At 43.1% G+C, this 17,066-nt stretch overlaps 1 protein-coding gene across 5 annotated transcripts in view; it reads left to right on the forward strand.

Annotated features, from left to right (window-relative positions):
- Positions 1-17,066, forward strand: part of NUP93 (nucleoporin 93) — a 104,760-nt gene that overhangs the window by 75,678 nt on the left and 12,016 nt on the right. For all 5 annotated transcript variants that reach the window (XR_014256662.1, XM_082436982.1, XM_082436983.1 and 2 more), the window contains 5 exons: positions 6,461-6,535; positions 9,196-9,285; positions 10,788-10,927; positions 15,018-15,150; positions 16,578-16,735. Coding sequence is in view for 4 of the 5 variants with exons in the window: in XM_082436982.1 (XP_082293108.1) it covers positions 6,461-6,535; positions 9,196-9,285; positions 10,788-10,927; positions 15,018-15,150; positions 16,578-16,735 (596 nt within the window). In the remaining variant the exon portion in view is untranslated. The remainder of the gene's footprint in view (positions 1-6,460; positions 6,536-9,195; positions 9,286-10,787; positions 10,928-15,017; positions 15,151-16,577; positions 16,736-17,066) is intronic.

A 17,066-nucleotide genomic window follows, 5' to 3' on the forward strand; every position in this document is an offset into this window, starting at 1 on the left:
GGTTTTTTCCATGTAATGTTCTTCAAAATGATGGAAAGGTGGTATTATCTCCATTTGGGCAGGCACCTTCTCTACCCTCTTTATAAGAAACCACAGAGTGTGAAGGCCTGAGACAGGTTTTGGAATTCGGCAGGCCTAAGTTCCCGGGCCTCTCCCGGGAGCCTCCTGTTCTCATCCTCATTGTAAAAGGCCTCTCTTGAAGAACCGTGGGAAGGAACGTAGAACGTGTGTAAGGCGCCTGGCCCAGAGCTGGTATAGAGTGCACGCTCAACACATCGCAGCACTGTTTATGGTGGTGGCTGGTATTTGGTAAGCTACACACTATTAAGTTCTTTTTTATCATTTTAATATGGATCTTTCCCTTTTTAAGTGTCCCTTGACTTATAAAGTCACTAGGAGTGAAAAAAAATCTCAGGACATAAGTAGAAGAAATAATTAAAGTATGACTTGCCATCTAAACCATTCTTTCCTGGGCACTTTATTGTCAAGAATAAGGTTGTTGGAATCCAGAGAGTCATTAGCTAGGAAAGAGGCTTCCAGTCATTTTGAGCTGACCTTATATTTGAAGGAAAATGTCCAAATTTAGCTAATTTAATATAAAGAGAGGCTTGAGGCTTTTATTTTTAAGCAAAAATGAACTAGGAGATGGTGGTTCCTGAAACATTTTTCCCCCAAGCCTTCCAATAACAGAAGAGCAACAACACATTAGTAATGTCTATTACTGGCAAGTTTTAATAAGGGAAATGATGCTTCAGTAGCATAAATTCAATTTGGGAAGTTAATTTCCTTAGGATATCATTGAAGAAAAAGGTATAATTTTTAAAGAAAGGTAGGAATTGAAAGATTGTTATTAACTTTCCAGGTTGTAGTCTGAATAAAAATGATGTGCTTTGGGCTTCCCTGGTGGTGCAGTGGTTGAGAATCTGCCTGCCAATGCAGGGGACACGGGTTCGAGCCCTGGTCTGGGAAGATCCCACATGCCGCGGAGCAACTGGGCCCGTGCGCCACAACTACTGAGCCTGCGCGTCTGGAGCCTGTGCTCCGCAACAAGAGAGGCCGCGATAGTGAGAGGCCCGCGCACCGCGATGAAGAGTGGCCCCTGCTTGCCACAACTAGAGAAAGCCCTTGCACAGAAATGAAGACCCAACACAGCTATAAATTAATTAATTAATTAATTTTAAAAAAAATGATGTGCTTTGAAGCAAGAAAGAGACCCCTGGCTTAGAACTCCCATGCCCTAGTCCTCACGTCTGGCCTGTGGGGAAGAACACCCCCAGTCTGCGCTCCTTGCATGACACTACGGGCTTTGAGCATCGTTGAGAATCCTTGATATATCTTAGGCAACATTTAAAAGTAAATTTTTATCTAGCCTCAGTGTGTTGTGGCTGTATTGATATTAGACATAGTCAGTGGATGGTGCTTTAATGTATTGTCTGGAAAATGGCTCAGCCTAGCAAGCAATAGGCTCAGTAGAGAAGTTAAGTTGTAGGTTAATCATTAAAGATAATTATGTGGTGTGTGAACAGTGTGTGTTGAATGTAGTCTCTAATTTTGATCACTGACTTAATACCATATTTCACCAATTCCCAGTTACACATCTTTTCTATATTTTAACATCTCTGAAATCAAGATACGCCTTAAATTCAGTGGTGTGTCATAGTTTGTCAGCATTTTTCTTTCCTAATGGTACATAAATAACATGATGCCTTACAGTTGATGGTGTATTAGATTTGATGGAATACAGTAAAAATATAGACTGACAGTATGAGTTTGAAAACCCCAGACTAGATGATTCCAAGCTGTATTTTATGGCTCCCTGGTAGTTTCCTAATTTGTTTCACGTGTTGGAATTTGAGTAGGATTTCAAATATAGAAAGTGCTCAGCTGCTCTTTCAAAAAGAAGTTTAAAGAACCCAACTCAACGGGCCCTTCATTTTGACATCAGGATATATCACATGAACACCTTCTTCTTGCACAGTGTTCTAATGGTAGAGATAGAGAGAGATTGTGAAAATTCAGCTGCTCTCCTCTACTCCCAACCCAAACATAACCTCTGACATTCTGTCCTTCCAATTCCGTCTCAGGTATTTATGTGCACATTTATACATATATGTCCATCTGATCAGTTTATTATCAATTTACTCCATAAATGGCACCATTTTATATAATAAATGCTACTACTTAGCATTATGTTTTGATTTTTTTTAACTTATTTTGGAGCTTTTTCTAGGTTAGTACATGTAGGTGTCTGTCATTTTTTAGTGTCTGTAATAGATTTCATTGTATAAATGACCCAAGTTTTCTTCCCGTTTTATCCATGGAGAATGATGCTCCAGAAAAGTTAGATGTCATTACCCAAGGTCACACAGTTGGGTTGCATTTAGAACCTGGGTCTTCTGGTGCCTCGGTGTTTTTTCTGGTAGTACTGGGCTTCTATGTACAGATACTGTAGCCAACTATTGTACATTAATTACTTTGGTTCTGTTTTGCTTACATAAAGCCAAAACATTCCACTTGAAAATTAAAAACTCTCTTCCTTCTGTAGTATCATCACATTTTCTTTTTACTCTGTACTTGTTTTGCTAGAAGTGAGTGCTACATTCCTTTTTCCCCACCTAGAATGTGCTCTCCTTGGGAAAAGAGATTTATTCATCCCTGGATATGTTATGTACAAAAGTAGTTGCTTAATAAAAGCTTGCAGTTCCCTCCTGCCACTCTCCACCCACATCCTGCCTGTTCAGGAATGTTCTCTTAAAAATGGCTGTTTGGGGGACACCAGGTACACTGAGAAGACCCTTCTCCTCTCTGTGCTCCCAGAGACTGCTGTTTCTCCACATTATCTCCAGACTCCTGGTGATAATGAGCCCCTTGTTGTTCTCTCTGGCCCTGCCCACCCATCTTCCCTGCCTTTCTGGTCTCTGATTCTGTGCTCCTGTTATCCCCACTGTGCTCCGATCAGGCCCCAGTACAGAGAAAACCTGAAGAGTTTGGAACGTTATTCCCACACAGCATACCGGCGTCTCCTTTCCCAGCCCTCTAGCAGCTCCTGGCTTTGAAATTCCATTGAATGTTTGCTGGTTCCTCTGCTCAGGAATGTGCATGTACACATCCCTGTTGATGGATAACTGACTTTGTGTGTGGTGAAATACAGGCTCAGCCAAGGGCAAATGAAGGAAAGTACGTTTGAAAACAAGGGCATTAGGCAAAATTAATTTAAATGGAAATTTGAAGGCCAAAAAACCAACTACTTTTTAAAATTAGGTTTTTAGTAGTACTGGAAAATATTTCTCAAGGCTGTTTATGTATATTTAGCTGAAACAACCGTGTCCTTGCAGAAGTGTTTAGTGCCATTCCCCCTCTCCTCCCCGTTTATCCCCCCCAGTTAGGTTACTGGAATTAACAGGCTTAGTGCTCTGTTCTTTCAAAAGACTCAGGGATCATCAACTTTCAGAGAGTTCTGTTCCAGAAAGATGGCCACATTATAGAACAGTCCTCAAATGCAGTGTTACTGGGAACACTCAGAATTAGTCCAGAAATAGAAAATGAGCTGGTGGGGGATTCTTTTCCTACAAGGAATGTGTTTTCATTGTAGAGGAGTGAGATGAGAATTTCCAGCCAGCACGAAGAAAATATCTTAGGTTATGTTTCTGTAGTGTTCATATCTATCCACTGTTCAACATCTGATTTAGTCCCGTGTTCATTATGGTTTATTTTTTATTTAAAAAGTGGTAACAGCTACCATTTACTGGTCAAATGTTGGACAGTGAGCTCTTTCTACTTATTCCTACTTACTCCTTGTGAAGTAAGTACTGTTTTCTTCCCATTTAAGATTATTTTGCAAATCTGTGAGGTAGATACCATTGCTGCCCCTGTGTTACAGCTAAAGAAACCCAGGCTCAAAAGAAGCAATATACTCAATCAAGGTCACGTAGCTAGTGAGTAGCGGAGCCAGGATTTCTAACTGCTACTCTCTCTTGTTCTTCAATGGCCATCCTTGGACAGTTGCCCCGGGCTGCCCCGGCTGGCAGTGTGGCCCCAGGCTGTGGGCACAAGCCACGGCTCCACTACTTCCTATTGGAGTGACCTCTGGCAAGGTGCTTTCTGTGCGCTTTTGTGTCTTCATCTGTAAAATTGTTATAATAAAAGTATGTATCTCATAGGGTTGTGGAGTTAAACACAGAAATTAAGACAGTGCTTGGCATATAGTAGTTGCTCAGTAAGTGTGGCTATTGTTACTATAACCTGATGGTTTTCAATCATTTCAAATAGGAATGCTTTCAGCTGTGAGTAACAGAAAACTTGAGTTTCTGTAGGTTGAATAGCGATTTATTTTTCTCACCTAACAAGTCTGCAGGTGTGGAGAGTGTGGGCCTTAATTCAGTAGCTCTGCAGTGCCATCAGAGACACCTCCTTGTCTCTGTATGCCACCATTTTTAGCACGGCCACTTACTTCGGGCTCACAAGCTGATTGCTGCAGCTCTAGACAGCCTGTTTGCATTCAGGGGAGAAAGCTGAAAGGCCATGCCAGGCTCTTTTTTCTCCCTTTATCAGGAAAAGCAGAAGCTGCACTAAGCCAGAATGTACTACCAGGCTTGTGCTTTCATCCGGTTGGCTAGAACCAGGGTGCATGGCCACTCCTAGCTGCAGTAGAGGCTGGGAAAGGGTAGTGTGTAGGGGTCAGCTCATGAGGACCTATTGTTAGAGTTTCAGGAAATTTGCCGTCTAGTTGATACTACTTGGAATAGCTTGATTTCTGCCATGGTGGGAATATTTACACCAGAAACCAGCAAACGCTACAAATCAAGTCCCCTTTCCCAAGCCAGTTGTTAAACATTTACCAGCACACCATTGGATATATTTAACTCCATATGCCAGAGTGGGAAGTGGCAGCGAGTAGAAGTGAGAGGTAGGGATGTGAAATGGTCATTGGGTCAGCCAAGCAGCAGCATCTTCCAAGCTTACCATTTGATGGAGAGAGTTAGATGCCAACATATGGAAAAGTTTATTAGTCCGTTTTTTAGAAAGACTAAAGTTAACCTTTAGCTAAGCTTATTCCCTATTATAAACAAGTATGAATCAAAATTAGGTGTATTCTACTAGGTATATTAGTTATATTCTTAAATTTCCAATACATTGGTTTTTACTGTACTGTAGTGAGATCAAATTCGATATTTTGAACAGTAAACTGTTTAAAGCTCTTTTAATACCAATGATTGCAGAAAATCAGAGCTGGGGAGGACCTCTCGAGATTGTCTAGGACAGCCCCTTCATCAGCCAAGGGGAACCTGAGGCTCCAAGGATATGTGCTTTGCCCAGACCCCAAAGCAAGGGAGTGGAGCAGTCCTCCTGGAACCCAGGTGTCCTGACAGTCCAGTGTTCATTCCAGAGCCTGAGAGTTTACAACCCACCTTTCTGCTTCCTGCTTCTTCCTATTCCCTGTCCTGCCCCAGTGCATGCTCATGCTGGTATCCCTTTTACCAGCTTTGGTGGTGCTAGGAAGTTTTGCTGCTGTCTGCCGTGTGTCTCCCAGGGAACCTACTTTAAACTGCTTTGTTTTAGATTTTAGAGAATAGAGCATTGATTTTTTTTTTTTTTTTTTTTTAATGAGAGAAGCTTGAAGAATTCGATCTTTGCTACAGTACAGTACAAACTAATATTGGAAATTTAAGAATATGCCTAATATACCTAATTGGAACATACCTGATTTTGATCCATATTTTTTTACAGTAGGGAATAAACTTAGCTAAAAATTAAACTTTAGTCTTTCTTAAAAAAGACTAATAATTTTTTCCGTATGTTGGTGTCTAACTCTCCCCATCAGATGGTAAGCTCTTTGGGAACAGCCTCTGTGGACTGTCTTGTCATCCCTGTGGGGATGGAACTGTACACACTGTGCATGTGGCAGGCAGGCACTTAGCAGATGTTTGCTGAATGAATGAATGCCCAACTTAGACTGGCTTCATATTTTCAGATGCATAAAGTTCATCAGTAGCTGTTGTCTTAGTGTGGACTCTAGATAGGAAATGTCTGAATCCTGGTGTTGCGACCCTATAAACTCCATTTCCTCAGCTGTCTGATATGAGTGATGGAAACAGGAGACCCACATACACCACAGCCTCACTGGTGTAAAGACATGGAGGGGGAAGATGAGGTGGACTGGGGAATTGAAACCGAATGTTACAAAGAGGTGCCTTTCCAGAAACCGTTACTGAGATATCCTTACAGCTTCTCCAACCTCCTGTTATTTTTGAGTTGAGTCCCATGCCTGCTCCCTTCTCATGTGATCATGGTAAGAGAGTTGCCTTCTATTGAAGCCCCTAAAATCATCGTTTTGAGGAAGTCTGAGTAGGAAACAGAAACAGCTTTGTTAAAGACAAACATATGTTTATGGTTTTTTTTTTTTTTCTTTACATGACTGAATGCTGTTCTGAACCAATTCTGAATGTGTATTTATCTACAGCCAAGTTACATCAGTGATGCGGGACCCCCTGGTCGAAGCTCTCTGGACAGCATCGAGATGGCCTATGCCCGGCAGGTGAGTGTGTTCCCAAGGAAGATCGAATCCAGGAAAATCCCTGTGAGCCCACTGGGAAGCAAAGGAGAACACAGACTTCATGTGAAAGTCCAACCCTGAAGACAGGTTGGGTTTTCGTTCAGAGGACATGTTAATATTTTACCATCTGGGTCCCTGGAGAAGTCTATCAAATTGGGTAATAGAATGACTCAGGTTTGATTTAGGGAAATTGAAATCTGCCTCACACACTGACCAAGGCATCTCATTTTGCATTTGGCAACAGCCCATGTACGGTAAAGCTTTGAGTAACTGCACTGCTGAGCAAATGGAGTTCTGTATTAACTGATCACCTGGTCGGCGAATGGTATTATCAGAAATGCTTCTTCACTCTGTTGTAGAGAGAAATTTTCTAAATGCTTTTCTGCCTTGGTAAGCATAGTGTACTCACCATTACCTGATATTACTGTCCTGGAGAAGCTTATGATATTTGGGGGGTTGTGATTCTTGTGGTATATCATGACCATGCAATAGTTTGAGTATGGATTGAGACACTTTGTGGTAAAGCTCAGGGACTCTGTTGACTGAAACTGCGCTTAGGACAGTACATACCTGGAATTGACTTTTTGAATAAAGCAGTGCTGGCCACCTGTGTATTTTATTCTAATTTGCCGCTTTGCTGCACAAAGTATCAAGAAGGGAAAACAGTCTTGTTTCTTGAATTGAGGGTGGTGGGCTTCCATCCCCTTTAAATTGTCCTGCACCAGCAGTGACCAAGGAACATCTGTTCTGTCGTGACCAACTCCCGCGATTCATTTTTTTCTTTATAAATTTATTTATTCATTTGTTTTTTATTTTTTTATTTTGGCTGTGTTGTGTCTTCATTGCTGCACATGGCTTTCTCTAGTTGAGGCAAGCAGGGGCTACTCTTCTTGCGGTGCACGGGCTTCTCATTGTTGTGGCTTCTGTTGTTGCAGAGCACAGGCTCTAGAGCGCAGGCTCAGTAGTTGTGGCGCATGGGCTTAGTTGCTCCACGGCATGTGGGATCTTCCCGGGCCAGGGATCAAACCCATGTCCCCTGCATTGGCAGGTGGATTCTTAACCACTGCACCACCAGGAAAGCCCTCCCACGATTGGTGCCACTGTGGCCCTCAGCATCACCCAATTCCTTTCTTCCGTCCAACCTGGGCTGGGGTGGGGTGGGGTGGGGTGGGGTAGGTGGAGACAAAAACACATGGTGGCTATAGAGGTGAACAGGGGGAGGGGAGAAACTGCTAGACCCTGTGCCTTTAACAGAGGGGTGCCTTAACTGAATTATTTGGTGAGCTGATGGTATTATCGGAGATCCTTCTTGTACCCCTTGTTGAGAAAAATGGTCTAAATGCTCTTTTTAAGCCTCGCTCCTTCAGTGTACCACTGCCAGTTCTAACTCTAGGCATCTCAAACCAGCCACATCAGCTTCCTTCACATAAGTCCCCCTCCTTCCAACTCCCTCACGTTTTACTACTGGGCCTTCATTTATTTTTTTCTCCAGTTTTTAGATCTCTCTCTTTCTCCCACACTTCATCTACATTTTTTAAAATTTCACTTTCATTATGTGACTGACTTCCATTGCCACAGGCACCATCAGAATTCAGGCCTAATGAAATTACAAGCTTTTGAGGAGAGAAACCATGTATCTTCTGTGTCTGCGAAGACTAAAACTTCATAAAACTAAAGTTTACTAGCACTCAGGACACTGGAGTGTCATGTATCTGTTTACATGGCTATCCCCTCCAGTGGAGAGCGAATCTTTATATCCCATGTTGAACACAGTACCCCAGGGAAGGCTCCTCATAAATGGCTCCCCATTTCATTTAATCTTTATAACACTCCTGGAGGCTGCATGATACTCTCCCCCATTTAGAGTAGAGGGAGGTAAGGTTTGACAGGGTCCTGACTTGTCTAACATCACTACCTTGTTCAGTCCTCGGTAGAGCAAGGACTTCAGATGCAAAGAGTAGAACTTACTAGTTTTTACCATCGTTATGTTGGGTTTTTTTAAATAAAATCCAAAGTAATATTGGCTTTTCCATTCGTTGAACGTCACATAGTTCCTTTTTCTTGAGAAAATTTTACTAAGGAGCTGGGATTCTTTCCCGGAGAAACGGGTACTGCAGATGGGCAGCAACTGCTCTTCTAAAACACGTGGAGGGCTGCGACCTGACAGTCCTTACTAAGTCCACAAGCCCTGGGCCTGGGGCCATTCAGGCCTTTTGCCAGAAAGATTACCAAATGTTTCCCTGGGTTCCTAGGAGCAGCAGCAGGAGACCTTCCACTGTCCCATCTTCCACTTTGGTCCTTGCTCTCTGGGACTGATGGTCTGCTGGGCAGAGCAACGCAGAACTGCCCGTGGGACTCCCCCCCAACCCCCAGGACCACCCTGCTCCCACTCCTCAGATGTTAGGAAGGCTGGGCTAGCGACTAGCTTTGGTGGGTGTTGATGCTGCTGTCTGAAGCTCAGGCACAGAACTGGGAAGCTGGCCGGGGGCCTTGCCCTCCAGGCAGTGTGGATAGCTCAGCCACTCTGAGGAAGGAAAGCTTCTGACCATTGGGCAGAAGCTGGTTTCAGAACTGCTTCAAGGGGTTCTAAAAAGAAAAGGTGAAAATAGAATTTGTGCTATTTACTTGGCTTTTCCTTTCAGATTTATATCTATAACGAGAAGATTGTCAACGGACACCTGCAGCCTAACCTTGTGGACCTCTGTGCTTCCGTCACAGAGCTGGATGATAAGGTAGCGCTCAGAGCTGACCTGAGGAGACATGTGGGGTCTGGTGTTCCAATGGGATTAGCAGCTTGCTGACTTGGCAGAAATGTGCTGAAGAGAAACTCTATGCCATGGAAGAAGATGTTAACTGTTCTTCAGAGTTTTACTTTAAATAATTTTGGGATGGTTTTTTGATGATGATCCTATATATATAAATATATGTATCTTTATGCATCTCCAAAAGGCCCAGCAAAGCTGTGTTTGCTTTGAAGTCCTGTCAGGCTCCAGCTCCTCCCTGCCAGTTTCCCTCCTTAGACAGACTAACAGGCTCTTTCATGAGATGTGAATTGTAAAGGTGATGCAGTTTTCACACCAGTGAGCCCCTTGAACTTGACTCAGGTGGGGTCTTTAAAAGCCACTGGTTCTGTTCCTCTCTGACTCCCCATCTTTATTCCTGTCCCTCAGTTCTCATCCTTGGCCAATTTTCTCCCGCTGGGGGAAAAAAATTAAAAAGGGGATGGATAGATTGGTAGGTGGCCAGGAGGAAGGGAGAAAGGAGGAAAGGCTATAACGGAAGCAAGCACTTGTACACACTTTTTTTTCCTTCAAAAATGCTTTATTTTTTTTTTAATGGTAAATATAAGGCAATACAAACCAATCTAAAGAAAATAAGAATTTATCTACCATCTGACCACCTAAGAAGGGTCACATTTAGGGTGGATTTTCTACAGTTTTTAATTTTTGAGAGAAACAGTAAAAACAGGATTTTCTCTTTTCCTTTGGAAAAGGTGTAAACCTGCTTTTTCTCTAATTGCTACTGTCTTCCAAGGATTCTTAACTTTATGTTTTGCAAAGGTTCAGGGAACACATTTTTAGGAGAGGTTTACAGCCAGGAGGATTCTGGGAAGAGGGAGTCCAGCTGTGTGGTGGTAACACACAGGAGAGATCACCGGTGCCTTTCCTAGGAGGCCACAGGAAGGTGTCTTTTGAAGGGAATGAATAGGCAGGAGAAAAGGAGGCTGTGCCACTCACACGGTGGGGTAAGAGCAGTGGCCCCTGGAGAGCCTCTGGGAGGACAAAACCTGTATTATTTAGGTTAAACTCTTATTTTAAGCCTTAAATTCCAATGACCTTGTAAGGACTGAAATGCAGCTACTTGAGTTTAAACTCCTAGAGCTTTGGATGATTATAAATGTATTCACTCTCTCTTAAGGGATAACCCACTGAGATTCAGTGTTCTTGTTCGTTTTATGTGGTCTTAATTATGTAGGTGGTTATGTCAGACCTGGAATAGTAATTGATCTGAAAACCAGCTCGGGACGGGGGCTGCTCGCAGGGAAGACGGGAGCCTGGCAGCTGGCCGGGAAGAGGTGCGTCTTCTGTACTGGGCTTGAGCCTGAGGGCCTCAGACAGGACGTTAACCTCTTCCCCCTCCATGTCCCGCCTGCCTTTGAGTCAGATTGCCGGCAAGAACCAGGCAGTTTCCCTGGCCCCACAGCATTGTCACATGCAGTCTCATTTATGTGCAGAACATCTCTGACATGTGGACCATGGTAAAACAAATGACAGACGTGTTGTTGACACCGGCGACTGATGCCCTGAAGAGCCGCAACAGCGTGGAAGTGCGCATGGAGTTCGTCAGGCAGGCCTTGGGATACCTCGAGCAGAGGTAAGGCAACGGCAGCACAGAGACTGGCTTTAAAATCCCCCGAAGGCAGCCATTCTTGGGTTTCAAGTAGTCCTCAAGCTAAGTGCTCTGTAGCTGGTATCATTTAAACAAGGTTGAGCAAGTCTGAGAGGTGTTACGCTGTTTTCCGAAACACTTCTCTACCAGCACTATTTATGCACCGATGTAAAATCATTTTGAGTGGGAGCACTGAGCACTGTTAGGCTTTTCTTTTTCTCTGTGTCCGCTCTCTGTCCCTCAGCCCAGAGTCATGGTTATTAGGGCACGATGCCTTGGGTCAGGATCCTTGTCCCTCCTGTGGTTCAGCCATTACTGCTTAGGTTTTTTGGTTTTCTCTAGGCATTTTAATTTTCCCACCCAGCGTTACCACCTTCAAACCTTAGGAAGACCCCTTGATCCTTTGTTTTCCTTCTGGCTCTACTTGGTTAATCCTTGTGAGTCCAGGTCCTTCCCGGCTGCTAATGCCTCTGATTTGTGCCTGGGTTTTTTTTGCCATCTCCTCACTAATTGGAGTTGGTCACCAAGGGGTTTGTGGCTGTGCCCTTGTGCCCTAACTGTTGTCCCCCTTGTTGGTAGGGCCCGTGCCATCCATCCACTCCCTGTGGACACTCCTTGTTCTGAATTGGCCAGCAGGGGTTGTCATGAGCGTGCAACAGACCCTCTTTATTTCAGAGACAGGGTGCTGGGCCTCTCTCTGTTGGCTCGAGAAGAGAAAGCCAAGCTGAATACACTTGCTCAATTGCAGTTCTTTGCTGCTGAGCCCATGTAGCTGCCAATGGCCTTGTAGTGTGGTCACCCTCTGTCAACAAAATAATACTTCATTAGGAAGTCAAGGTAATTCAGACCTGGTACAGCAGAGAGAGAACAGGTTTTTATACCAAATACTAAATTAATTATATAATAGCTACATGAGATGAACACCATCAGACATATTAAACTCACTAGCCTCCATTCTTTTGTTAAGAAAAATCTGGAACTCCAGATTTATTATTGGTTTTTTATTGCTTCTGGCACAGGGCACAAAGAGTTCATGAAGTATTATATCAGGCTTTCACTAAATTTTTGTAATGTAAGTTTCTAAGTCTTCAGCCATAAAGAACCTAATGTATATAGTGGTATTTATTTGCTACAAATCAGCAAAATATGAGTCAGAAGTTCTTACAGCATATAAAAAACATTAGGATTTTATTTTTTAATGTGTGTACGTATATGACTGCTCATGACTGCTTTTCTTCAATAAACCTCATCCTTAACGTTGGCGCTTGACTTCACCAGTGGTACCAGGCTGCAGTTTTTGGTTTTATATATGTAAGCTATCCCATTTCTTTTATTATTCTTTTCGTTTAGTTTTTTTGGAATTATGTTGTTCCATTAATTCCTTTAGCAGCACTTGGAGCTATTAGGGAGTTTCCTGTGCACAACTATTGTATGCTTATTTTCTTTTTCACTCTAGTAGCATCACTCTCTGATGGCATCCTTTTTTTTTTTTTTTTTTTTAAAGATTTACTTATTTTATTGATTGATTGATTGATTGCTATGTTGGGTCTTCGTTTCTGTGCTAGGGCTTTCTCTAGTTGCGGCAAGCGGGGGCCACTCTTCATCACGGTGCGCGGGCCTCTCACTATCGCGGCCTCTCTTGTTGTGGAGCACAGGCTCCAGACGCGCAGGCTCAGTAGTTGTGGCTCACGGGCCCAGCTGCTCCGTGGCATGTGGGATCTTCCCAGACCAGGGCTCGAACCCGTGTGCCCTGCATTGGCAGGCGGATTCTCAACCACTGCGCCACCAGGGAAGCCCTGATGGCATCCTTTTTAAGATTTGTTGTCCTTTTTGATAAAGGGAATATTTCAGATAATTGTACTCACTAAAAAAAATATTTTTTCTGTTGCTAATCCACTGACAGTGTAACGTACATACAGTATTTCAAGTGATGTAATACACCAGGTGGCAAAGTAGACCTGGTCCCAAATTATTTTTGGGGTATAAGGCTGAAAATGTTGAGAAAATATAGCGTTGGTCTGTTTCCTGCCACATTCCAAATTTGAAGCAAGGTACACATTTCTTAGCTCTCAAGGAATTTAGGCTCTGAGGCCCTTTCCAGCATGTGAGTTGTCTTCATTCAAGTTTGAAGAGACCATAGTGGGCATCTGTTTGTCCTGGTTGCTACAGGACTCTTCTGTAATCTCTTTTCCAACCTCTGCTTTTAAATACTTCCAGTGATGGCGAATTCATTACATTTGCTAAATTGAATTGTGTTCATTTTTCATTATGAAAATACTACATGACTGTTATAGAAATTTTGGAAGATGCCAAAAAGAGGACCTGAAAAAGGGAGCGGTCCCCTCTCCCCTCCCAGAGGCCCCTGGCACCTTGCTGTATTTCCTTACACCCACACCACCCCCGCCACCTTTTTGGACATGTGAATATTTTGTTTGATATGTATATTTTACACAGCTTATAATCCAAATGTGTACAATATATGGTTTTATATAGTTTGCTTTTAAAATTTTTTGTCAGTATCATTTTTTATGACTACATCAATTTCCATTGAGTCTGTTTTCTGTAATTGACAGTTAGGTGTTTTTCTCTGTGTGTGTCTCTCTCTTTCTCTCTCTCTCTCACTCTCACCCTGTCTCTCTCAGTTGGTTATTATACTTAATGTGGTATAATATTAATATTATTATGTGGTTGAACATATGGAGCACCTGACTTTTTGAGGCAGTCTGTTTTGTTTTGGACAAGAAACATATTTAGAAAGTTCTTCAATGTATTAACCCTATGTTTGGGTATCTATAACTTGAACCATTTAATCTTAATACAAAAGCAATTTTAAAACACTGTAAAGGATTTTAAGAAGCCTGCTAGCAAATAAATAAACAGGAAATGATAGAAAATCATTTGCAACCACCAATGTGACAATGGGTTCAGCAAGGACCACCAGTGGAAACTATTGGGTGAAAGATTATTGGTGAACAGATTATTCACATGACGTCCAAGTATTACCCCATAGAGTACTTATTAATTACAAAGGGGAAAGGAGGTGCTTTTACAGCGGTGAAATCTGGTGGACAACACCTTTAACCAAGTGATTAAATTAAATGTTACCAAGAAGGGCAAAATGGTATTATTACCTGCCTCATTGTGGCAATACCAGCATCAGCTGTGTAGGTAGGGTTCTTGGCAAAAAAGTTGAACCTGAATCAAGTCATGAGAAACTATTCAGCTTGTGGGACATTTTACCAGGTAGCTAGTAGCCTGGATTCTTTTTAAAAGGTCAGTGTCTTTATATAAAAGGTGTTAGAATTACCCTAGATTAAGGGAAATGGAAGTGGTATGACAGCTAAATTTCATGCATTCCCTTGACTGGATCCTGGATTTAAAAAAAAACAAACAAACTATAAAGAAATTTGAATATGTGTTATATTTTAGATAATAACAGTACATTAATGTTAAATTTCGTAGTGTCATGATAGTATTGAGGTTGGGTAGGAGAATGTCCTAACTAGGAGATACATGGTGAAGTATTTACAGATGAGGTAGCCCCTGATTTCTATATTTCTATAACATTTTCAAATGGTTCAGAAAAGAAGTATGTGTGTTTGTGTATGTGTGTATATCTACATATATAGAGAGAGAAAAAAACATGCATACAAATATTAACAATTGGTGAATCTAAGTAAAGGGTATATGAGCATTCTTTGGACTATTCATTTTTTGTAGGTTTAAAAATTTTCAAAATGAAAAATTTGAAAAGATCCCACTAGAGCATTAGGCTGTGAGCTGGAGCAATTATTTTTCTGCACGTTAGCCCTTAATGCATTTGAAGTCCACTATTATGTTGCTCCAGGGATTCTTTTGAGTATCCGCAGTGATGAGAAATCTTCACAGTGGTCCACTGCCCAATGAATAAATAATGTAGTTTGCTTCATTAAGCATGCACTGTTTACTCTTCTATGTCAGGTTGAAATCCAGGCCCTTCCCTGTGGAGTTCACAGTCTAATGTTGTGGGTATGGACATAGATACGCGTAATATGTGTTTTCAACCTCCCTTTTTTTGCCTTTAAATTTTTTCCAGTTATAAGAATTACACCCTTGTGACTGTCTTTGGCAACTTGCATCAGGCCCAGCTGGGCGGGGTGCCTGGGACTTACCAGTTGGTTCGAAGTTTCCTGAACATTAAACTTCCAGCTCCCTTGCCTGGACTTCAGGTATTGGCATCTTTCTGTATGTGGTCAGTTACTTTCCCAGAGCAGTCTCTCTCAGATAGGCGTTTTCAGTTTAAATGAGGTTATGTGTGGGAACTACTATATGGAGAAGAGACCAGAGGGGGCGGGGAGAGAAGCTAGGACACCTTGGGAGACTGGTGGTGCAGGAGTCCAGGTGATAATGGTGGTCGCTCAGCTTAGGGTGGAGGAGGGTGCAGGGGGATGATGTCATTGGGTTCTGGACATGTTTTGAAAGTAGACCCAATAGGACTGTGGAAGAACTTGGATGTGGCAGAGTCAGGGCTGACTTCTGAGATTGTTGGCTCAAACAGCTGGAAGAACAGAGTTAGATATGGGTCCTAGAACGTGCCTTTCTTCTCAGCTCACAGTCTAGTTACAGCCAGATACAGACTCTGTGCAAAGTGCTGAACCGAAACTGTGTACCAAGGGTGGTGGGATGCAGGCTCCTGGCTTCATACAGGAGGTGAGACCCACACTTGTGCTTGAAGAGCAGGGGCTTGCCAGCCAGGGGTCTGGGAAAAGGGTATTCCAGGAGGAGGGAGGAGCGTGAACAAATGCGTGGAGGCAAGAAAGAGTATCTGGCGTATCAGGTGTGTGGTAGGGCTGGACCAGCTTGGGGCCAGCTGGTGACGGCCTTGAGCACCAGGCTAAGCACTTAGGATGTAAATTGCTCAAAGGGGTTTAAGTGAGGAAGTGACACGATCAGATCTGGGCTTAAGAAAGAGTCCTGCCGAGGGAAGGGTGGAGGGGCCAAGAAAGGAAGTCTGAGGTCCACTTTTCTGGAGGAGTTGGGGAGAAGCAGAGAGAGGAGTAACCACAGGGCTGCTGCACAGGTGATGACAAAGCCACTTTTAGGAGAGAGAAGCTCTAGTGCTGGGAGAGTGGGAACAGAGCTGCTTGCTTAGATTCCCCAGTGCATAACGTAGCACGGTGTCCAAAACAAAGATACTAAGTGAATGAACAACTAACAGGTGAATGGAAGTGCCAGAATCCATTTAGCTAATCATTAATGGTTAACACTTTATAAACGCAAATATGATGATAGTCTCTTATTGGTCAGTGAACGTCCTTAGCCTGAGTGCACGTCTGTAAATGATCACAGAAGAACATGTCACCTGATTGCTGTGGGTACTGGGGTTCCACGGAGAACCCACTGGCTGTCTTTGAATCCTGTGCACACAGTGCTGTAGAGGAAAGGCTCTCGAGCCAGACTGCTGCTTACCAGCGTACCTTGGAAAAATTATTTAACATCCCCATGCCTCAGGTTCCTGGTTTGTAAAACAGAGAGGAGGAGGCCATTCATGGTCCCTGCCTAGTGGAGTTGTGAGATTAAGTGACTTAATACAAGAAGAGGGCTTAGCTGAGGGCCAGCACATCGAAAGTCGTCAGTTAAACCTTTCCTCTTTTAGGATGGAGAGGTGGAAGGCCATCCTGTGTGGGCGTTAATTTATTACTGCCTGCGCTGTGGAGACCTGCTTGCCGCTTCACAGGTGGTCAACCGAGCCCAGCACCAGCTGGGAGAGTTTAAAACTTGGTTCCAGGAGTACATGAACAGCAAGGACAGAAGGTATGGTGAATGAGATGGTGCATCCAGAAGAAGCTACGTGGAATCAGCAGGGTGGCCCCCACTGGCGTTGCTCCATTTTCCTTGTGCATGGCTCCAAATAAGTTTCTGCTTGGGAGAAGAATGAAGTTTAGAAAGCAAGTAGAACTGTGTAGAATAACAGTTGAAAACATTAAAAGAGCCCCATTCTGACACCATGTGTACACTTACAAAGTCCCAGGCACATCAAGGATGCTTTATTAAATGAAACTTTGTTGTATTACACTTCACTTGTTCACACTTAGTGCTTTTCTGGTTGACCCAAATGACAATATACACTTCATACTCAAAGGCC

Source organism: Balaenoptera physalus (genome assembly GCF_965194825.1).
Source record: "Balaenoptera physalus genome assembly, chromosome: 19".
Taxonomy (NCBI): domain Eukaryota; kingdom Metazoa; phylum Chordata; class Mammalia; order Artiodactyla; family Balaenopteridae; genus Balaenoptera; species Balaenoptera physalus.